General features: G+C 43.4%; 1 protein-coding gene across 2 annotated transcripts in view; it reads left to right on the top strand.

Moving 5' to 3' along the window:
* Positions 1-24,472, top strand: part of LOC120046491 (inositol polyphosphate-5-phosphatase A-like) — a 197,177-nt gene that overhangs the window by 100,095 nt on the left and 72,610 nt on the right. For both annotated transcript variants that reach the window (XM_038991773.1, XM_038991772.1), the window contains exons 5-6: positions 18,648-18,711; positions 20,408-20,511. In XM_038991773.1, the coding sequence (XP_038847701.1) occupies positions 18,648-18,711; positions 20,408-20,511 (168 nt within the window). The remainder of the gene's footprint in view (positions 1-18,647; positions 18,712-20,407; positions 20,512-24,472) is intronic.

Genomic DNA, 24,472 nt, shown 5'->3' with positions numbered 1-24,472 from the left:
TTAGACGGTACTCCACACACACACACACACACACACACACCAGGTTAACGTAGTAGCCCATTTATTTCACTCCAACCATCACAATGACTCTAAATGGCCTTTCAAAACCAGAGAGAGGAGGGGGACCAAAATAATCTAATAACACAATTACTGCTGGGCTTCATTCTGGAGTTAAGTGCATTTTTATTGTGTAACTTTTCTCTTTTCTCTTCTACTCTCTTAGCCTACAACCCTTTATTTTTTTATTATTCTTCAGCAAGCGCTCCCTCCCTGCCACTTCTCATCTAATATCACCATAATTGGGTTTGGTTCTACAAATCAAATTCCTCCAATTGGGTTATCCTGCTCTGAAATTGGAGAGGTCCCTTGGCTGGCATGGGCTGGGAGTTAATCTGCTTTTGTTAAGCCCCCTCAGTGGCAGTGCCGGCAACAGGGGCGACCGCACCAGTTAAAGCATTCGCCTGTCACTGTGGACACGCTCATAATTCACCCCCTCCCCACCACACCCACCCTGCGCCCCCCCGCCATACCCTGATTCCCCTTGTGCAAATAATGACATTTTGAATCGAGCATTAACAGGCTTAATTACTTTAAAATTGTCATTTTAATTTACACTGATATAGTATTGATCACACAAGCAGAGATTAAGGCCCTCACTGGAGCGGATGATGTGGAATTAAACAGGGCCGGGTCCTCCTGAGGCCTGCCTGGCCTGTCCCGCCGCAGCCAGAAGAGGAATGATATTTCTCCGTAATGAACTGGCAGCATGCGCAGACATGAATCTCTGGCCCGCTGGAAAAGGAGGGAAATGATGGGGTTTGGGGAGCCATGGAAGGTTATTCATTCACTGCCATGCACCAATTCTCCTGTGATTCATCCGAGGGGGCCCGGTGCTTCGTGTTTGCCTGCCAAGGTCTGGCTGACCTTTCCGGGCTAAGTGTATATATATCCCCCTCCGTAGGGAGACGCCCAGGGCCAGGCAGGTGCCACGCCACGGCCGGGGGGTGCGGGGGTGAGGAGGGGGAGGGAGCATCTTCAGGGAGCCATCAGCCTCTAATCCAAACATCCGCAACAGGGAAAGTGTCTGTCCGTGATCCCCCCTCTCATCCTCACTCATCAGCCCTGTCGGAAAACAGGACACTTCCCTGGTGGAATTGATCTGGGCTCTCCAGCCATGTGTCACGTACAGCTGGTTAATATCAGAGAGAAATCGTTACTTCAAATCCAAGCAATTTCTCTCCAGAACAAAAAATAGGTTTCTCTTCTTAACCGGCCTGTTTTGGCGTAATTATAGCAGTGGAACTTACCGTATTGACACCTGTCTCTGAAGAGACGACTCAAACAATCTCTCCACACACAAGTGCATTTTAGGTCTAGGTAGCACTTAAACCGGTAGATCTGATGGGAATTAAACCATAGTTGTCTGTAAATATATCAAGAAGGGCTGATGTATTGCAACGGCTATTTCAGAAGCTGATCCCCCCACAGTCTTGATATGTGTAGTCTTGCTCCAATAAAGCTGTCGATGTTTTGTAAAACAACGATTATCTTAACGTTTCTGTGCTTGACAAACACAATCCTGAACTGAATAATATTCTTGTGTGACCGCGCGTGAACATTCTGTTTTGTTTTATATTTACAATTAATTGAATTGGGGGGGCAAAGTCAAAACGTCCTTGAGCCAGCGTAGGTTCTTAAAACAGTCCAAAAGCACCAAAGCAGATTGAAAAAGGTTGTGAAGGTCCCAGGCTCTCTGCTCATTGCATTACCAACACCTAGATGTCGTGGGGTGGAAGCCATTCCAGCGATGAGGCACTTGTTGTGCAACACCTTTTACCCCTGCCTGGCAAATCTCCCCATGCTGGATCCCCATGGATGTCTCCAATACACATAATGGACTTGGCGAGGCCTGGGGTGGCCCGGCTTAGGCCTTCTACTCCACACTGTCATCCAATCACCTTATTCTTATGCTCTTGGATTGTTTAGTCACACAGCCGTCCATTTACATCAACCAATAACCAAACCGCCACACCACCTCACACACCGCATGCACCAGAGGCACCTCTCTCACCACAGAGGCACCTCTCTCACCACAGAGGCACCTCTCTCACCACAGAGGCACCTCTCTCACCACAGAGGCACCTCTCTCACCACAGAGGCACCTCTCTCACCACAGAGGCACTTAAAAGAATTAGCAGGTATTGTGCGGCACATTTTAAACACAAAATACCGACTGCGCTCTCCGTCACTCCCTCCCCTACTCCCTTTCTGCATATAGCAGTCCAGTCCTCTTACTTCCGTAGTCCTTCTTGGTGGTGCAGTCTCTTTCTACTGTATTTTGTCTTTTTTGTTGCCTCCTCTACTGGTTATATACTATAGGTGTGTACCTCGCTCTCCTCTCTGACAATTATAGATCCATTTTTTTATTTTAATGGTGTGGTCTTCCTGGCTTTGTTGTGACACAGACGTGTGTTTATGGTTGATAAAATCACATCTGGCATTTGTGCCGCTATTGTACCTAGGCCCAATGTCTTTTACTCTACACTGAAATAGAATCGGTTCATTCTTGTCACACACACAGTTTCCTAATCTGATTTTGGATAATGTTTTGCATCTCTGCTTCGGTAGTAGTAGCGCATAAATAGACCAATTGAACAAATTGAAACATCCACATGCTTGAAATGTGCAGTCGTATGCCCCCATCTGAGTGGATGATTCCCCCCATCTCGACACTTCAATACTATCTTTTAAAAACAAGACCAGTCTCATATGCTTTGCCCCTTGTGATTGTCAGAAGATGAATCCACATCGACTCACCCTAAATGGTTTTAGCCCCTCATTTTCTAACCGTATTGAAACATGCATAGGGCAATCAATTTGGAATGGCTCTTAGTGGGTGTTCAGGAAAATGAACAATCCCTTTGGCCCCTATTGGCATCCCTCAGATCCTCAAAGTTATTTAGATGCACCATCAAGAGCATATTGACTGGCTGCATCATATTGACTGGCTGGTATGGCAACTGCTTGGCATTCGACCGCAAGGCGCTACAGAGGGTACTGCGTACAGCCCAGCACATCACTGAGGCCGAGCTCCCTTCCATCCAGGACCTCTATACCAGGCGGTGTCAAAGGAGGAAGGCCCCCAAAAATTTTAGGATTCCAGCCACCCAAGCCACAGACTGGTTTCTTGCTACCGCACTGCAAGCGGAACCAACAGGACCCTGAACAACATCTACCCCCAAGCCATAAGACTTCTAAAGAAGACTGCTAAATAGCTTATCAAATGACTACCCGGACGACCTGCATTGAACCTTTTTTGCACCGACTCTCTTGCACAGACTCTATACGCACACACTCACACATACTTACACACGCATCACATATGCTGCTGCTAGTCACTTCGACCAATTTGTACAGTACATAGCTACCTCCATTACCTCGTACCCCTGCACATCGCCTCGGTACTGGTACTCCCTGTTATTTTCTACTCCCTATATATTCTATAGCCATGTTATTTTTGACTCATTCTTTTTTATTTGTTATTCACTGTCACTTTATTTAAGTTTTCTAAAAAAAAAAAAAAATCTTGAACTCTGCATTGATGGAAAAGTAAGTGAGCATTTTTTACTGTTAGTCTACACCTGTTGTCTACGAAGTATGTGACAAATAAAATGTGATTATTGTTTTGATAAATATTTTTATGGTCCATAAAAGAGGGGGTGGGTTCCTTCTGTGGGTCCAATAATGAGCCCTTTCTTCCCCGTTCCCAACCTTCTCCAAGGTTCTGGGGGTCAGAGTCAGAGGCAGAGCGCATCCCTGCAGAAGAGGGGCGGCGCTGGGTAGAAATGAACAGCGGTAGCCCTACCATGGGACCTCTGGAGCTCCCTGATGAAAGCTGCTATTGGCTTCCGAGGAGGGCGGATGCCGCTGCTTTATGATTCATTGTCAGTTTGTTTTTGTCGAACACCAAACATCGGGGAAGATATTTGATGTTCACAATGCCACACCGTGTGATTCACATCAAATAGGTCTGCCTGGGCAAAGTAGGGATTTTACATGCGGTCGGTAATTGGTTGAAATTAATAATCTGGCTAGAACGATCTAACCCTTTATTTGAACCCCTCGAGGACACAGAATTTGTCTTTTTATATAGGCATAAAGTAACCGTAACCATATTTCTGTAAGGAATTTTCTCCAAGTGGGGTTTAATCTCAGTCTTCCCCAGTCAGCTGGGCGGCTGCACACGTTCAAGCCCACAATGGCATCCTGTGTGTGAGGCACTCCTCCGCTAATTACTAACTCATTAAAGAGCTGGCTAATTAGATTGGATGTAATGCTCTTTAAAACAGATTCAACCTCCTTAATTTTAACGGCCTAATTGCATTCCTACGCTTTTTGCGGGGAACATCTTTCAAAGCCATCCCGTTTGGCCCTAAGATTGAGGGTTTCCACAGTGGTCGCGGAGCACGGCGGTATCGTGTCCTGGAACCCTCAGCTGTGTGCCTCACTTGTTCCTCTATGGAAGATATATCTGTGGAACTCTATGTAAACCATGGGTTTAACGAGTATATCACGCGCACAATTACAAGAGTGTTTTGTTTAGTATGTTTGTGACTGGGACGAACTTATGGGCCAAATGACGAGGAAATACGTGAATCTTAGAACATGGACGGCCGGAGTCCAAACAACGCACATTATATCCAGATGATTTGAAATGTGGCTTGTTGATTTTGAGTAGTTCTAAGGATGTTCTGATCTTACTGAACAGAGACTTTTTTTTATTTCGGCCCTCTACTCTTCTCACATGACCTAATGATATACAGTGCTTCTCTGTCATTTGGAGAGCTTTGAAAGGAGCACACAGAGGGCCCTGGAGACAGCTTACAGGCTTACGTGGGCCCAAAAATCCTATTTTCCCTGGGTGTTGTATTTACAGGAGAGCAGACTGCTGCCACTCACTGGCACTGGTCCTCAGCTCACATCTCAATGCTTCCTTTTAAGGGGGCTAGTAAAGGGTCTGATTGATGCTGCGATTGTACGCATAAGAAAGGACATCTGCGTAAGACAAGTCCACCTCACTCTGTTCTGGTTTTATATTTATTATTATAATACAAAAAAGCATGCCATAATTTCTGTTATCTGAGAGGCTGAGGCTCCCATTTACATTTGTCTTTTCATGCTGCGGCCATGTGCTCTTGGGTCGACGCACTGGAGTATAACTAAGCTAGCATGGAGGATATCCAACCATTTAAATAAAGCCTCTGGAATTTTACATAACACATCATCGGCAAGCATTGGTTTTTTACATAAAGACAAAGAGGCCACAAAGAGGGACCAGACCGGGTCTTAGCCGAGCCGACCGACTGCGTGTGTTTTGCTGGCTCCTCTTAAGCTTCACGGTCCTGTGCTCGCTGTTTGTGCTCTGAGAACGCCTCTGCCAGTACCAAGGAGAAAGCTGCTTATTTTTTGCCCTGAGAAATAATTTTTGTCTCTGCCCTCAAAACTGAAACATGTCCTCCCAACGTTTGTGCCCCTCGGCTGTCCTGGCTCAGAGAGGGACAAGTCCTCATGTCCAAGGAGTTGACGCACACGGCCCCCATATTAAAGTCCATGAATTGTCCCTTTGACGTGTCACTCTCAACCACCATATTAATGGTTTATGAAGAGTTGTGTCCGTATGGAAGGAGTAGGAAAGGTTGTTGATGCAGAGATATGGAGTACATTCTGATAAATCCCTCTCGGAGCTGACTGACGGATTCCACAAAGATGCCCCAAACTAATATATTTAATTGTGGGCCCTGGCAATGAAGCTGTATCTCATTGGACAGCCAAGGAGGCCACTTCGTCAATGCAAGGCCACATCCTGTAGCCACTGGCAGCATGGGACAGGGACAAAATCAAAGTTGCTGCCTATGGCCCCGTGCTGACTGACTGACTGACCTGCCATCATTTCACTGATAACTTTTGACATGGAGAGCTGCCACTGTCAGTGGTTGCTCTGCCACGGTGATGTGGACGTGAATTAACCTACACATCGTTAAAAAGTGCAAGTGCAACATGGCTAAGTCATTGCAAACTTCCAGCCTCTGTTGAACACACTTAAAATGAGATGTGTTCCCTTCTCTGCCTGTATGATCCTAATCCAATTAGGAATATCACAAATGAACCAATAGGAATAGGCTAGATATTAAATCGGATAACAATCTAGATTGATGAACAGTCCATGTCAACATTAGCCGCCTTCTCCCAAAGCTGAGGGAAAATCAATAGGCTCAAAGACTTTGCATTTGCATGAGCGTCTAACCCCCCCCCCCAATGGGACTACTTTCTGATGAGAAAAAATTACAAGTTGAAATATTATTTTTGATTATTGGACATCCATAGCAAAATATGATTTACATTAATGAGAATAAGTATATTAAAGGCATTTTATCCCCAGCTTCCATAACTATTGAATAATGGCCTTGGCAGCCATGCATGGGGCCGAACAAAAGAGAGGAGGAGGTAATGTCATATTAATTACTAATGGATGCCTCCATTGTTCAACCTTTTTTAGGCCAATCTAATAATGCAGATGATATTCATCATCTGCGTATCTTAAAAAAATATATAATCTCGTTAGCCCCGTAACCGCATATTTACTTAAAGAAAGTGGTTATTCACCACGCTGGCCTTTTAAATCACCGGTTTATTTGAAGATAGGTTTCAAAGGAAGATTAGATCTCGGAGAAAGATGTCCTTTCATGTCGCCGTACAGATGTCTGTCTGCTGCAGTTAGACACTAGGACTTTGACCTCGTCTGGGCAACAGATATCGAGCAATTTCCTCGAAGTCATGTTTCCTGAGTTACTATGCTATTCAGTTTGTCACCAAATTAGTGTTGCATCCTGTTGTCATATAGCTATATAGGTTATGCGATCTTCTTAATTAGTATATACTGTGCTCTGTCATGTCATGAATGATGTAGTGTTCACATTCTAGCGAGTGGTACAACTGCTAAGGAGTTGTCTGGCCTTAGCAAACCTTTTTATAGCACTCTCTGCTACTTCATGGTCAGGTATAATTATTTTAAAGGTCCCACATATCCTCAACATTAAGTTTAGTTCCCAACATTTTAATCCCAGACGGTATGATGCGAAAAGTACTGCACCGTTACTGGCTGTTCACGGCCCCACTCCAAAACAAGCCACATTGCCAGGCGCTACACATTCTTAGCCGGCCCTTTTAATTTGAGGTGAATAACTCATCCCAGCTTGATCACTTACACATGCTTTGTGTATTTAGATGCTAAAATACAAACAAGAACTCAAATTGTAAGACTAAAGTGATTTGCACCTTAACATAGCAGTTTAGAACTTGATTATGACGTATTTTAACATTTTTAATAAGTAGCTCACCCAAATGTTTCCATCTGCCATCGAGCTTGGCTTGCACACTCCACAACCATTAAGCAGGTCAGCGGCATAACAGGCACCACAGGTGTAATTTTCATTTGCTTTGATGTCCTGATTTTATACCCTCGTTAAAATGTGCTGAAGTTGCAGCACAGTATTAGCAAATATGCAGTTGGAATATACAAACATGAATCATTCGTTCCTTTTTAACGGGCTTCTGCTCCTGCACTGAAAATTGGGCTTCTTCTAAAACCAATTTATTGAGTGCAATTTGGAGATCTAATATTCTAATTGATATTTGTGTGAGAGGTACCTTGAATACCTTGGTATGCCTTGGGTTCAAGGATACAGCAAGGGGTTTCATAGAAAATGTCAAATCATCGAAATAGCTACGGATGTACTATCTTAATTTGAACATTTTCTCACAGTAGGGAAAATAAACCTGCAGCAAGAGGTAATGTGGATTATAATTAATGGACATTATTGTAGAGGTTGATATATTTTTCGTTAGGGCAAATCAAGTCTGACATTTTAAGTTGAAATGAAACACTTTAGAAGCATTTCTAACCTTGAATACACTAGAAGTTTGCATTTCCTAATTATCTGCGACAACAGAGTGATCAAATTAAGATAGTGTATCAAGTTTCAGGTATATCTTTAGATCCCTGTGAATTCTTCTTTATTTCGCCGAATGAAAATGTATTAAAAGAACCTCCTTTGAAAATGGAACCTGCTATTATGTACTCTATATCGAACCTTTTTAATGAAGTTATTCAACTCTTCAATCTATATCACCCGAAGAAACCAGTGATATTATACAGAGCAAAATCCCAAGGCATTAGAAGGCCTCTTTTAAAGTCTGAATCATATTAGGTATAGACAACATATTCTGGTTTCTTGTTTTTTGTTGAACGTCATTGCCGTGATGGTTTTATTGCTTTAGAGCCCTCCGGCGGGCAGGTTAGGGGAGCGACTGCTACGACTGATGAGCGTGGCAGGAAATTGGCAGATGGAAGCATCCATTTCAGCGCTAATTAGAGGGTCCACCAGCCTGAGGACTGACAAGGTTCAAATGGCCAATGTAGTGCCTGCCAGCTCCCATCCCTTGCGTTTTATAAAATGCTCTTTAATTCCCAGGCACAATATCATTAACTTTGGAAGTGGATGAACACAATGGACAAGCAATTTAATTAACTTCAACCATTGGATGTTGGAGGGGAGACTAAATGAAATGAATGCACAATATTTCCTAGGGAGGCAGCCAACCTTGGGATCGGGGCCTGATTGTTGGCAGGTCAGGCCGCTGCTGTGGGTTTGGCCAATTACGTCCTTGTTTAGACCCATCCATAATATTTTCTTCAAAAGAAAATAAAATCAGTGGATTTGGAGATCAATCATGTGTGCATGTCACTCCAATTTCCAGGTTGGATCTTAGAACAATGAGCAGGGGCTGCTTTCTGCTTTCTAGAAGTTACCCAGCTCAGTTCCCTTCAAAGCACAGGGGTCTAGACTCTCTGAGACAGACCGTTTCTGCCAGCTTTATAGACGGACCGTTTCTGTCCAGGATCAGTGTTATGGTTTTGTAGACAATTTAAAGCAATTATAGGCTAAAACAATCAACACATTTCCCGTTTTTCTGCTCACTTATCCCTGGAATGTTGAAGATCCCTTACCCCCTTATAGTGTTAACTTATGTCATTGCTGTGCAATAAGTGTGTTAGTACTTGTAATTCCATACCGTTGTTAATTCTAATTTCCCCAAACATACTTAAGAAGAAGGTAGTTACTTTGGTTGCTACTCTGACAAAAGATGGAATATCTCTGGCCCTATGGAATATAAAGTGTGACCTAAGAAAATGCAATTTGTGGGCATTTCAAGAAAGATCGTCTATTCTCAATGACTTAGCTGGATAAATAAAGATGGATGAATCCTAAGAACAATGCATTGCCTTATAAGAATGGCACCCTTGTATTTCTTTGCAAGATCCCCCTGTGAGATGTGTGTACGCGTCACGGGCCAAATACCTATGGCACCACCGTCTTCTAAACGCTCCCCCCCCCATTGACAAGGGCTGCTTTGCGGAAATGGTCGATGGCTAAACATTCAGCCTTTTTTTCAAATAAGAGGAAGTGACAGAATAACTTTTAATGAGAGTTTTGTCTGTGTATCCAGTCAGGCCTTCCACCAGACGATGAATAATAGACACTGTGGCTCAATACTCTGAATACTCAATCAATTGGACTGTGAGTGGTGCTTCGCAAACACGTATGGCAGCGCCGGGTGGGGAAGGGGTGGGGGGGGGGGGGTAAAAGTACTAAAGCGGTCTCAATCTGTATTTCTCTGCTGAAAAGCAAGCCTTCTCTATTGACGCTTTCTCCTGCCCGGGGTGTTTTCATTGCAGAGGATGACAAACAGCTTGTTTGTGCAGTATTGGAGATTTGTGCAGAGCTTCCCCTCACACAAGGCGCACAAGTAAGCCTGGTCCTTGAATATCAAGTGGTCTAGCTCTCTCATTGCGCCCTGTCTGGTCGGGATAACCGTTGAAGTAACGCCATAGAATGTATTGCTTGTTCAAAGTAGGTCTTACGTGTAAAATGCGACGCTAAGTGTTCATTATAGACATCATGCATTGAGTAACTATCGTTGTGGTGCAATCTTGTTTAATTACAGTATCTTTGGGGTGTTGGATAATGTAGTGTGAGGTTGGTTGAAGACTGTCTGCATGGCAACCAATGAGTGAACTGTGTACCCATTAGATTAGTCAGTATCCATGTTCAGGCACCTAGCGTATGAGCGACTGTGGCTTGCCTGTGCTTTTGATGCATGGCAACACCGTTCCATCATGACAGCATATCTCACTGACCTTTTACATCTAAAGACTCTATTTATGTGTACGTGTTGTCGTTGTGCGTGCACATGTATGTGCGTAAGCTACAGTTAAAGTCAGAAGTTTACATACACTTAGGTTGGAGTCATTAAAACTCGTTTTTCAACCACTCCACAAATTTCTTGTTAACAAAATATAGTTTTTGCAAGTCGGTTAGGACATCTACTTTGTGCATGACACAAGTCATTTTTCCAACAATTGTTTACAGACAGATTATTTCACTTATAATTCACTGTATCACAATTCCAGTGCGTCAGAAGTTTACATACACTAAGTTGACTGTGCTTTTAAACAGCTTGGAAAATTCCAGAAAATGATGTCATGGCTTTAGAAGCTTCTCATAGGCTAACTGACATAATTTGATTCAGTTGGAGGTGTACCTGTGGATGTATTTCAAGGCCTACCTTCAAACTCGGTGCCTCTTTGCTTGACATCATGGGAAAATCAAAATAAATAAGCCAAAAATTGTAGACCTTCACAAGTCTGGTTCATCCTTGGGAGCAATTTCCAAATGCCTGAAGGTACCACGTTCATCTGTACAAACAATAGTACGTAAGTATAGACATCATGGGACCACACAGCTGTCATACCGCTCAGGAAGGAGACGCGTTCTGTCTCCTAGAGATGAACGTACTTTGGTGCGAAAAGTGTAAATCAATCCCAGAAGAACAGCAAAGGACCTTGTGAAGATGCTGGAGGAAACAGGTACAAAAGTATCTATATCCACAGTAAAACGAGTCCTATATCGACATAACCTGAAAGGCCGCTCAGCAAGGAAGAAGCCACTGCTCCAAAACCGCCATAAAAAAGCCAGACTATGGTTTGCAACTGCAAATGGGGACAAAGTCCGTACTTTTTGGTGAATGTCCTCTGGTCTGATGAAACAAAAATACAACTGTTTGGCCATAATGACCATCGTTATGTTTGGAGGAAAAAGGGGGAGGCTTGCAAGCCGAAGAACACCATCCCAACCGTGAAACACGGGAGTGGCAGCATCATGTTGTGGGGGTGCTTTGCTGCAGGAGGGACTGGTGCACTTCACAAAATAGATCTGCATTATGAGGAAGAAAAATTGTGCATATGTTGAAGCAACATCTCAAGACATCAGTCAGGAAGTTAAAGCTTGGTCGCAAATGGGTCTTCCAAATGGGCAATGACCCCAAGTATACTTCCAAAGTTGTGGCAAAATGGCTTAAGGACAACAAATTCAAGGTATTGGAGTGGCCATCACAAAGCCCTGACGTCAATCCTATTGAAAATTTGTGGGCAGTATTGAATAAGTGTGTGCGAGCAAGGAGGCCTACAAACCTGACTCAGTTACACCAACTCTATCAGGAGGAATGGGCCAAAATTCACCCAACTTATTGTGGGAAGCTTGTGGAAGGCTACCCGAAACGTTTGACCCAAGCTAAACAATGCTAGGCAATGCTACCAAATACTAATTGAGTGTATGTAAACTTCTGAACCACTGGGAATGTGATGAAAGAAATAAAAGTTCAAATAAATCATTCTCTCTACTATTGTTCTGACATTTCACATTCTTAAAATAAAGTGGTGATCCTAACTGACCTAAGACAGGGAATTTTTACTAGGATTAAATGTCAGGAATTGTGAAAAACTGAGTTTAAATGTATTTGGCTAAGGTGTGTGTAAACTTCTGACGTCAACTGTATATGATGTCTGTGTGATTGTGTGTATTCCCGTGACTTGACAGATGAGGGGACTCCAGGGATTTATTTGCGAGGAGACTGACACAGCTGCTGTTGGGAAAGCTGAACTGCCCATTCCCACATTTCATTTGGCCCTACCTGGAACGAGAGGGCACAATATTTTAGACCGGAAAAATAAAATGTCATAGAAACCCCATGGAGATAAGCCATCCTTAGCTCCCAGAGCAGGTACGCTACAGCCATCCACTGCCATAGATAACACCGGTCCCATTTTAACTGTCCCTCTGACGGTAGTGAGCACTATCCATGCTGTCCCTGTTTGGAACTCTCCTTATCCGTCTTACTTTATAACGGGCTCCTAAAATAGTTGTGTGTGTGTGTGTCTCTCTGTCACAGTCTCAAAATGCTCATCAGGAGATTCAGTGCATTGCATCGCTGGTGGCTTGAGGATAGTATGGTAGTGCACAGTGACACTGGTGACACGGGAGTGTGTTGAGGCTACTCTCTTGGGACAGACTGTGCTCCTCAGGGCGGAATGGAGAAAAATTATTACTTTTATGTTTGCTTTATGGCTCATTTTTCACATTAAATGCAGAAAATCCATTAGAGGTCACTGATTCCGTACTTCTTTTCATCTACTATAACTAATTTCTGCAGCAGAGTATCGATATAGCACTCAGTGAAACAGACTATGCAGGCTTCTGGATCTCTCAACTCTCCAGCCCCTATCTACTGGGGTTTTTGGAAATGTCAACTGTCTGTGTGCTGCTCTCTCTCTCTCAATCGCTCTCTTTCTCTCTGTCACACACACAGGGCCGTGACTACATATGTGACCGACCGGCTCGATTTAGTCTTATGTAGCAAACTTTTTTACATTGGATAAAAGTAGAGACTCCGAGATAGAAAATTGTATCATACACTACAGTTGAACAAAGGGAAAGTAATTCTGCTTTAAAAGTTGATAAACCTCACTTTTGAGAATTTTTTTTGTACCTTCTGGAGAGCTCTTCTTTGTCTACACCCATTCAGCATCGTTCATACCTGCTTAAAAGCTTTAGCCCCACTCATCTCTTTAAGGAGTCACATGTGAGGCTATGTACTAAACAACCAAAGATTTCAAGACTAAAGTCTGGCTTAAACCACGGGGTGTGTTCGGAAATGTAATATCGAGTGCCGGAGTGTGCTCTGGGCGTTCGTAAACTCAGAGCGCTTCGCTCTGGCCGAAAAGTAGGGTTGATCCGAGCGTTCTGACCTAACAGCAGCAGCCAAGCTAGCAAGCTACTTCCAGACACAAATGAGAGAACAGCTCACTCTGACCATTTTACTCGCCCTAGCAGATCTGGTTAGGCTGTTTGTATGTTATCCAGAGCATTGGTGACTGCAACTGTGCTGGTGGCCAAAAAATGTATTACGCTTTTTTGCCGTTTACTGACACTGGCCATGTTCAACGAGTGTTGAGCGTTTGTAAATTTGTCAGTTATTCTACGCTCTGGCACACTAAGACGAGTGTTCTGAAATCGGAGTAGATAGCCAAAGTGAATTTACCAGCTACTGCAATCAACAGTTGTTGCAGTGACATCATGAACATTCTATTGAAGTTACTGAAGTTCTATAGTTACTTGCATAGTGGAGTCTTTTGTTAAGACATGTAGCTAGCTAGCTAAACAATGAACCATAATCCCAACTCAACTTTACACCCCTGCATGAATCTGCAGGTAGCTAACCAACCAGCTTCAATGTTAGCAAGCTAAAGCTAGCAATGCAAGCTAGCAATGCAAATGGCTCTGATACGAATAATATTACTACACAGATCATACACATAACGTTAGCTAGCTAGCTAACAGTACAATAACTTCAAATTAAAATGACTTTCTGACAATTAGAAATGTGTATCTAAAAATGTAGCTAGCTAGACTCTTACCTGTATACATGGATGGACGCTTCTCCCTCTCTGTCACGGATGCCATGGTTGCCCTTAGTTTGAAGATGTAATCCGGAGACAGGTGTTTTATACAGCAGCCTTCTGTGTGTTCTCTTTTCGACTCCGTCTGCATATTTGCAATCATATTCTCCATCCCCTTAGCTATCATACTCGAATTCTACTGATTTCAAAACTTGGTCCTCCAGAAAGTGGAGAGCAACACTTGTGCATTTCTACTACGTGATCTCTTTTTTTTAAAACTGTGTTAGAAAGGATTGCCTACCCATACTGACCAGCTCATATTATAGAGTTCAGACCAATCCGAACTCAAACATTTAACTGGTACTGTATATTTATACACACCAACTCATTCCAGGGTTTTTCTTTATTTTTTTCAACTATTTTCTACATTGTAGAATAATAGTGAAGACATCAAAACTATGAAATAACACATATGGAATCGTATAGTAACTAAAAAAGTGTTAAACAAATCACCCTTTGCCTTGATGACAGCTTGGCATTCTCTTTTTTGAATATTCTGAAATACTCCCCAGTCCTTAATGATTGCAATCACACCCATAAACATGATGCAGCCACCACTAGGCTTGAAAATATGGAGAGTGGCACTCAGTAATGTGTTTTTATTGGATTTGCCCCAAACATAACCCTTTGTATTCAGGACAAAAAGTGAATTGCTTTGCCACATTTTTTACAGTTACTTTTGTGCCTTATTGCAAGCAGGATATATATTTTGGAGATATTTTATTCTGTACAGGTTTTCCTTTTCACTCTGTCAATTAGGTTAGTATTGTGGAGTAACTTCAACGTTATCCATCCTCAGTTTCTCCTATCACAGCCACTAAACTCTGTAACTGTTTTAAAGTCACCATTGGCCTCATTGTGAAATCCCTGAGTGGTTTCCTTCCTCTCCGGCAACTGGATTAGGAAGGACACCTGTTTCTTTGTAGTGATACACCATCCAAAGTGGAATAACTTCACCACGTTCAAAGGGATATTCAAATGGAAAGCAAAACATTCACTACCAAGTTCTCACAATAACTTTGCTTTACAGAGAGCAGGCTACTGAGACAGACAGTGATGTGGCACACAGCGGTGAGGCTGAGGTAGGCTGCAATGTATGCAGGAGGAAGCAGAGGAGAGAGAGAATGAAAGAAAGCAGAGAGAGAGGCTTGTACAGTGGTTCCCAAACTTGGGGTTGGGCCCCATGTGTGGTCCCCTGAGAAAATCAATACTAATCTTATCAAACACGTTAGGAACTCAGGAAAAAAAAGGTATGTTTCAATATGAACATTTACACATGTCCTATCTTCCCTATAGGCCTACATTGAAATGCAATCAAAATACAAATAATAAAATGTCATGTTTTCGTTTATATCGATGATTGTTCGTCTCATCTCAATCGCCCACTGGAGTCTTAATAGGCCATGTGTTTGTATATTGACTGAGGTGAATTAACCTACAACAGCCAAGGTGATAATGGCTGGGGTCATTTTTGTTCGTTTTTGCTGTTCTCCAAATAAGTATATAAACGTTTTTTAATTGAACAGAAAGGCAGTAAATGAGCTTCGACTTCGAAAAAAATATATGGTTCGGAGACGACCCCCCCCCCCCCCCCCCCCCCCCTCTTCCGGACCTCACTAAAACCCTGATTATGTCCCTGAACACACATACACACACACTGATACAGCTTCCATTGTGTAAGTGTGCTTATCTAGTCACAGCGGTGTGGCCTATACGACTCCCGATAAGAGATAGCATTGCCAGTTTGGGCAATAAAACCTGGCTTTTATGGAGCGGTCATTGTCTTTCTGTCTACAATTATGGCAATTACTCTTTCCCCCTAGCTCGCCCTGGCCCTCGCCAGTCACACTTAGAGTACATTTTACTAATGGAAAATTAAGTAGCGGTCGTGACAGTGGGGTTTATAAATATGTAAAATATACTTTTAATTATTTCAAGTGAATCTGGCAGCTAATCAATGAAGTGGGACGTGACAAACGTACGCTTGACACAGGCCATTGTAAAGCCACTGGTAAAAGATAAGCATATCCTGTCGGCGCAGTCGGTCTCTAATTAATATTTTGAGCCTGTCATGTCCAGAGACAAATGGATTAATTGCAGCCCACTAATAATAGGTTCTTCATGAAGAGTGCCTGAGGCTGGGGGGAGCATAAAACCAGCCTGTCGGGTGTTTTGAACCCTGATGCCAAATAAATATTTATTAGGCTAGAGGTTAAGTAGATTTTTCGTGATTACACAGATAGCCACTTAGGCACAATTGTTTATCATTTATTTGAAGTTTGATTCATTGCGATTTGTTTAAAGTCATCATATCAATTCTATTTTGGACGGTCGCATTCGCTGAGTTTTGTGGAGTAGTCGATGTCCACTGAGCATTTATGAGCGTGCAGCTAGTTGGACTATGAGTTATTATGTTGCTTAGGCCCATACCTGTTCACTAAACAAGCAAATCCAGTCCTTTTTCGATTCCATTTTGATTCTCTGTTGACTATAGGCTAGACCTAGATAATGTTATAATGTTTGCGTGTATGAACATAAATCAGGTGCTTTAGAAATTGTAAGAATTTTACTGAGTTTAATTGAGTGGAAGTCATATATTTTAGACTTAACCTTTTTCTATTTTAGCTTAATTACGAGGGTGGTGTGGTATCCAGGTCATACCGTTTCTGTACCATACCGGGATATACGCTATTACCTCATGTGCACACAAGGGCCGCTATTTCAAAAATATATGTCTATGTTGACGCACGAAACAATTTAGGTACAGGGGATCTTCATCCAGGAGGGGATTGAATGTCTCTGCTGTAACCAAGAAGCTTTGTCTAGACATCTAGCTACAGTTAGCAAGCTAGGAAACCAAATGCAAGCTGGACCCGTTAGCTGGATATTATTGATTTGACACATCTTTGATTTCTTATAGTTATACTTAGCTTACTTAACTTAAGCAGTGGTATAGCACTGCGAGACGGGGGTGCGAGACGGGGGTGAGACCAACCCCCCAAAATGTAATAAAACAAAAATATTTTTGGGGAACGGTATTCAAAATCAGACTGTCTGTATTTTGAATTACCCCAGTGTACGGTATATCGCCCAAGCCTATTTATTACTATTTATTCTGGATCGATACCAAATAAAAAATAAGCAGCAGCAACAACAAAAACAATAACAGTAGTGTCATTTTGACATCTAGCACAGTTTCTCCCCCTCATGTCCCCCTCTCTCTCTCTCACTCTGTCAGTGGCAGTTTAAGGTGAAAAGTAGCATAAAGAAAAGCTAAGACAAATAAACGGTGCCCGTCATGGAAGCCGCCCTGCTGCTGTGGAGAAAGTTGACCTTGAGTCCACCCGCTTTTCCTCCATCCCTCACTTTTCTGTCCTTCAGAAAAAGGAGGGAGGAAGATTGAAGGAAGGAGCAGTGCGCAGCGGTGGGTCTGGGTCACCAGCCACTGTTCTCGTCAATTAAATGTGCGACAGTGTTTTCCGTTGGATGAACCTCCGTGTCAAGGAGATGGGCAGGACCTCATGTTTGTGCTTTCGACAAATCAGCCTGTGAGATGTCCCGGCGCTCATAAATAATGCAGGGCCGGCCCGGCGAGCCCCAAAACTCCCCCCCCCCCCCCCCCTGCCAGTGAGGGCATCTGCTCCGCGCCTCAAAGGACAACGGCACCAAATCCTGCTATCCTCGCCCCCTCTCTCCCGCTGGTGTCCGTCTTCTCCCCTCTAGGGAGACGTATGCCTCTCTCTGTCCCTCTCTGTCTGCATCTCATGCGCCCTTCCTTGTCCCACCGCTACCCAGTCCACTACCTGCACATGACTTAACTGGTCTACTGCAGTATTTTGGGAGTTTCTCCCTCTGTTGCTCTCTCACACACACTCTCGCTCTCACACGTTTGTGTTGTCATTCAGCCTCTCTTCTTCTTCTTCTTCTCTCCCTAATATCTCTTTCTAACCTCTCTTTTCCTCTCCATGCTTTGTGTGCTGCAGTGTAGGAAGAGAAAGGAGGGTTGTAGGTAGCAGGAGCAATGACCAAATAACCCTCAAGCAAGGGCTGAGGGCTCACTATCTCAAAGACCCAGAGGACCAAGAGCAGTCTTTTCCTCTACTGCCTGGATGTATAGAGGACAGTAAAAAGCACGGAGAAAGCATGTCGTGGTGTAGTGGACTGTGAACTGCATCAGATCCCCTGCATTGTATTTCTTTTCCCTCAGTGAGCTTGTTTGGGTTGTCTACAGACTGGGGAAGCTTTGTGATTTGATTGTTCTTTCAGAAATTACGATTTTAATCCTATTGAAGTAGATCTTTGGTTGTTCCAAAGTCCATCTGAATGTGTCCTTTGATAAACTGGAATGATTTATTCTTCACATCAGGAAGCCTTGTACCAAGTGTAGGGTCTGAGGACTCTGTATTGAATGCACTGCACTGTACTGATAGTTCCCTACACTGATAGTATACAACACACTACTTATATTTCTTGTATATTCCATTGACGGTTTTCATTCAATATCTGCTGTGGGGAAATAGTGGTGTGATCTGTTGCCTGGGATGGTTAGTGTATACCTTGTTGCCCTCCACATCAAAACTCTACAAATGACTGGAGCTTCGTACTACCTGGAACCAATCTTTATTTCTATTGCGCAGTAATATTTTGTGGTTCGTTATTTTCCAATCATCTTTGACTGAATGGTGGGTGAACAATTCTCCCAAATCTCATACCCTCTCTTTTTCTCTTCCAGGCACTAGGAAGTTGCTACTTTCTTCACGAATCATTGAAAAACATCCAGCAGTTTGATTTCAAAGGTGAGTCCCCCCCCCCCCCCCCCCCCCCCCCCCCCCAATGAAATCTCCACTCCGGCTCTCTCACAGTCCCCCCCTCCGTATAACACCCTACACGGCACATCACCACTTCCATCAAAACCAGTACAGTTGACATTGACTGGGGAAGATAATGTAAAGTGAGCGATAGAATGGTAATGCTTATTAATATTAGGATTTAATTCATGAGATTTCGGGCTCCACGGTAATTGTGTACAGAGGTTATTGGACAGTTACGGCGCTCTCATCAGCTCGGGGTGTCAGAGGGCCAGGGGCCCGGCGGCCAGGCTAATTAAAGAGGGGATATAGATGTGGAGCCACAACGTCGTTCCCATTACACCAGAGTCAGCATTAGCACCATGCACTCACCCCCAGTGAAGGACAGGGCGAGGGGGGAAGGCGAGAGGACACACACATGCATGCGGACATGGATACACACACGCAGGCATATACACGCGCACACACCCTCACCTTCACCCGTCAAACCACCTGGAAAACAACATGCTTCTCTTACATGGGATTAGGATATGTCCAGAATGAGCTCATTCACACTGTACAAGATATTACTGGACTGAATAAAAATGTTAACTTTGTAGCAAACATCAATTGTTTCACCTGCATCCTTGGTAAAGAACTATGCCACATTTGCCAGGATCCATATTAATCCATTAAGCGTCTCAGAGTAGGATTGCTGATCACGTCCCCCCCCTGTCCATTCATTATAATCTAGTCAAAACTGATCCTAGATCAGCCTTGCTACTCTGAGACTCTTCATGGAAACGGTTCCAGATGTCACATGACTGTGAAAGACGTTTTTAGGCTCCGACCCCAGTTCAGGTTATGTTTTGTACTTACGCAGAGGCCATGACCCATACTCATAGGATCAGTGTCAGATCTTTGCCATGCCAAACCGTTTTGACCTCTGAGATATTTTCCGCCTTTTGAATGTTTCTAACTTAGTGTAACTAAAGGGCATCGCGCCATGTAAAACATACTCACCTTTGATCCGAGAGGAAGACCCTTTAGTTCTAGGAACCTTCATTTAGTTCAAGATCTCTGACACTGATCTTATGAGTATAGGTCACGGCATCACGCTGTTTCATGGATTGGGGGGGCCCCCCGTTTTGTAGGCCCGCAGATCAATCTCCCCCAGAAAACGTTTTATTTATTTATATATCTCAACTTCCTGTAGAGTTAGAATATATAGAATACACAGGTGCAATTCCCACAGCAAATTGCCCCAACAAAATGTAATGTAGGGCCCCCAAAAGTCTGGTGTCTGCTCTGGCTGCCCCTCATGATGAGTTCAGTTTTGTGGTCCCCCCCCACCCATCAAAGTTGCCCATCCAGGCGCTATTTGGATCGCCTCAACATCGGATCGTCTAAGGCCTCCGTGTAAGTACAACACACAACCTGATCTTAGACTGGGTAGGCGTGGAGAATCTGTGCAGGAGAACCTCTATAGATACTTCCACTTACAACCAGCAGGTGGAGTAGTAGCCTGATGAAGCCCTGGATTTATGCACGCATGACTACATCTAGTTCTTCAAAACGGCTTAGTAGGTTAAACTACATTAGTAGGTTTGGACTGCGAATCATGGCCTCTTAAACGACTAGCTTGTCTTGGGTCTTGTATTAATACGTCCTCTTTGGCTTTCTTTGTCTGTGTTCTTCCCCTTAGCCAAGAAATTCAAGAAGGTGGTTGGGAAAGAGATCTACTCAGACACACTAGAGAGCACACCCATGTTGGAGAAGGAGAAGTTTCCTCAGGACTACTTCCCTGAGGTGTGTATCACTTCACTGTTGCTGTAGTGACTGAGTGGGACTGTCTCTCGTCCTCTACTGCATCCTGAAATACAGTAGTGCTGTCAGTAATGGACACTACACAGCAATGTGACATGACGTTGCCATCTTAAAGAAAGATAATTTATGACTTTGGCAAGGCATGGAGCTTGACAATACATTTTGGGTGGTTGCATTTAGTCCCCATAATGCAGTAGGTATTGCAAGAGCTGAAAACAAATTGGTGATAGCTCATACTTAAAAAAATATATATATATAACATTTACTTTCTAAATTTCACAATGCACAATTTTTGGGACTTGCAAAACTTTTTGCGCCGCTTGGTATTTGAAATTTTTTCATATCGAAAGGATTTATGTTGCATAATATTTTCAAAAGTAGGTACAGTTGAAGTCGGAAGTTTACATACACTTAGGTTGGAGTCATTAAAACTCGTTTTTCAACCACTCCACAAATTTCTTGTTAACAAACTATAGTTTTGGCAAGTCGGTTAGGACATCTACTTTGTGCATACACTAAGTTGACTGTGCCTTTAAACAGCTTGGAAAATTCCAGACAATGATGTCATGCCTTTAGAAGCTTCTGATAGGCTAATTTACATAATTGGAATCAATTGGAGGTGTACCTGTAGATGTATTTCAAGGCCTACCTTCAAACTCAGTGCCTCTTTGCTTGACATCATGGGAAAATCAAAAGAAATCAGCCAAGACCTCCAAAAGTCTGGTTCATCCTTAGGAGCAATTTCCAAATGCCTGAAGGTACCACGTTCATCTGTACAAACAATAGTACGCAAGTATAAACACCATGGGGCCACGCAGCCATCATGGGGTGGCAGGGTAGCCTAGTGGTTAGAGCATTGGGCTAGTAACCGAAAGGTTGCAAGTTCAAATCCCCGAGCTGACAAGGTACAGATCTGTCATTCTGCCCCTGAAGAAGGCGGTTACTGTTCCTAGGCCGTCATTGAAAATAAGAATTTGTTCTTAACTGACTTGCCTAGTTAAGTAAAGGTAAAATAAAAATAAAAAATACCGCTCAGGAACGAGACGCGTTCTGTCTCCTAGAGATGAACATTCTTTGGTGCGAAAAGTGCAAATCAATCCCAGAACAACAGTATCTATATCCACAGTAAAACGAGTTCTATATCAACATAACCTGAAAGGCCGCTCAGCAAGGAAGAAGCCACTGCTCCAAAACCGCCATAAAAAAGACTACGGTTTGCAACTGCACATGGGGACAAAGATCGTACATTTTGGAGAAATGTCCTCTGGTCTGATGAAACAAAAATAGAACTGTTTGGCCATAATGACCATCGTTATGTTTGGAAGAGGGTGAGGCTTGGGGGAGTCTTACAAGCCAAAGAACACCATCCCAACCGTGAGGCACGGGGGTGGCAGTATCATGTTGTGGGGGTGCTTTGCTGCAGGAGGGACTGGTGCACTTTACAAAATTGATGGCATCATGAGGTAGGACAATTATGTGGATATATTGAAGCAACATCTCAAGACATCAGTCAGGAAGTTAAAGCTTAGTCGCAAATGGGTCTTCCAAATGGACAATGACCCCAAGCATACTTCCAAAGTTGTGGCAAAATGGCTTAAGGACAATGAAGTCAATGTATTGGAGTGGCCATCACACAGCCCTGACCTCAATCCTATAGAAAGTATGTGGGCAGAACTGAAAAAGCGTGTGTTCTGAGCAAGGAGGCCTACAAACCTGACTCAGTTACACCAGCTCTGTCAGGAGGAATGGGCCAAAATTCACCCAACTTATTGTGGGAAGCTTGTGGAAGGCTACCCAAAACGTTTGACCCAAGTTAAACAATGCTAGGCAATGCTACCAAATACTAATTGAGTGTATGTAAATTTCTGACCCACTGGGAATGTGATGAAAGAAATAAAAGCTGAAATAAATCATTCTTTCTACTATTATTCTGACATTTCACATTCTTAAAATAAAGATGTGATCCTAACTGACCTAAGACAGGAATTATTACTAGGATTAAAACTGAGTTTAAATGTATTTGGCTAAGGTGTATGTAAACTTCCGACTTCAACTCTATAAAATATAAAATATGTAAAACATATGACTATTGGTACTATTACACATTTATGGCAGTGTGTTATTTTTATCTATGGAGTACTTTCCTGTACTATTTAGCATTTTCACAAAAGACAGTTATTTCGGTTTCAGAATTTTTTCTTTAGTTTACGTTCCCTCAAAAAGCGAATTTATTACAAGGCTCAGTTGAACAGTGAAAGATTGAGATGGCAGCATTGCAAAAGATTTAATTTGGTTGCTTGCCGTGCTTTGTAATGCAGCCTGTGTCTGTCTGTTCGTTCTGTGGGTTCCTCTGCTTGGTCCACATCATAAGGTAGCGTCGCGCTGTGCTGATATAGTAATAAAGAGCGTGACCACCCGCGTGTCATCCCCATACTCCCCGATCATCTGTCAACCGCGCTCCACCGGCCGCCTCCTCAAATATATGCAAAGGAGATGGATACGGCCTTTCACAGACGCAGTCTCCCAATTTCTGCCTCTCTCTCTCACACACACACACACACACACACACACACACACACTCACACTCACACTCACACTCACTCTCTTTCTCTTCCACCCCACCTTGGAGTTCCCCAGTTTGCCATTTTCGCAGATGATCTAAAACCAATTACGTCGATTGAGGCGTGAAGTCGTTTACAATTATGACAAGAAAGCGGTGTTCGGTGAGTTATGAAGACGAGTGGAAAAACAAAACAAAACCGGGAGCGGCGCTAAAAGCGAGCACATAGAAGAGAAAAGTTTGCTCCCTGATTTATTCCTCTTTTTTCTCTTTATTCCTCTTTCGCGGCTGGGTTATGAATCTTGGATGATGCTTCCGAGAGCAGCACTCCAGATAATGTTAGCCCATTTAAAAAGAGCAGATTTGTGTAGTCTATCAGGGCTGACACTTTTTTTTTGTCCCCCCGCCCGGCTAGTGAGAAATTGGTTGTTATCATAGATCACAAATACTGCTCAAACCTCTTATGAAAGATGAATTAATTTCACTAATGGTTTAATGCAGAGATCTCATGAGGAAGTCAGGCGCGCGATAACCCCTGCCTCGTCCCCGCTTCTTCCATGGTGATTTATGCTGTCTTTTAGTAGATGAAACCGCCTGGATTTGCCATCCATCTACAGCCTTAAGGAATCCTATTAACATGGGATCTGGGACAAGAAGGACCGCCACAGGCCCCGCAATGTGGTTCCAACTGGGTTCTGCAGGGTACCGCTCTGGGTCTGAGTGTTGTGGAACCAAATCCTAAGACATGCATACACACATGAACCGTGATAAACAAGAAAAAAGGCCTCGTCAAGAGCTTAGAATGTGAGTTACAGAGAGCATGGGTTAAGACACATTATCTTCCATTGGAATCTATACGATTTACATTTTTTACATCCCATAGAGTGGTGATGCAGCAGACAGTTTAGGCGGCTCGTCGGAGACGTAACACCTCTCTTTCTCCACTTGAGCGTTACCTTTACAGTCCACCATTAATAAACTGTCACTCTTAGAGGGCCTGATGACATCATGGTGGGAGGGGCTTGGTCGGTACAGTCCCTGTTTGAGTGGCAGCGTTGGTTAAAGACCAGCAATGCAACCGAGACAAAAAAAACATTTCCTGGCTTCTCTTAGATTTGAGTGCACTTGGGTTGGTCGGTGTGGGTGGGTGTGTCGGACCTTGTGTCACACACATACCCTCCCTTGCTGTCCCATGTAGATCTCCATGTCCCCAATTGGGGTGAACAGGACCCTACTGTGACCTCAAGTCCCTTAGGTTGAGTCTGCTGAAATGACAACCCCTCCCTCCCTGTATGCAAAACACACTGCCTTCATACTCCCCAGACTGTGAGTTATGGCTTCAAGTGGAGGAGAAAGGAGAGGGGGGATATTAATTGAAAAGCT

This window comes from Salvelinus namaycush, chromosome 4 (assembly GCF_016432855.1).
Source record: "Salvelinus namaycush isolate Seneca chromosome 4, SaNama_1.0, whole genome shotgun sequence".
NCBI lineage: Eukaryota > Metazoa > Chordata > Actinopteri > Salmoniformes > Salmonidae > Salvelinus > Salvelinus namaycush.
Note: the sequence above shows the minus strand (reverse complement) of the source record. Positions and strands in the feature narration are given on the sequence as shown.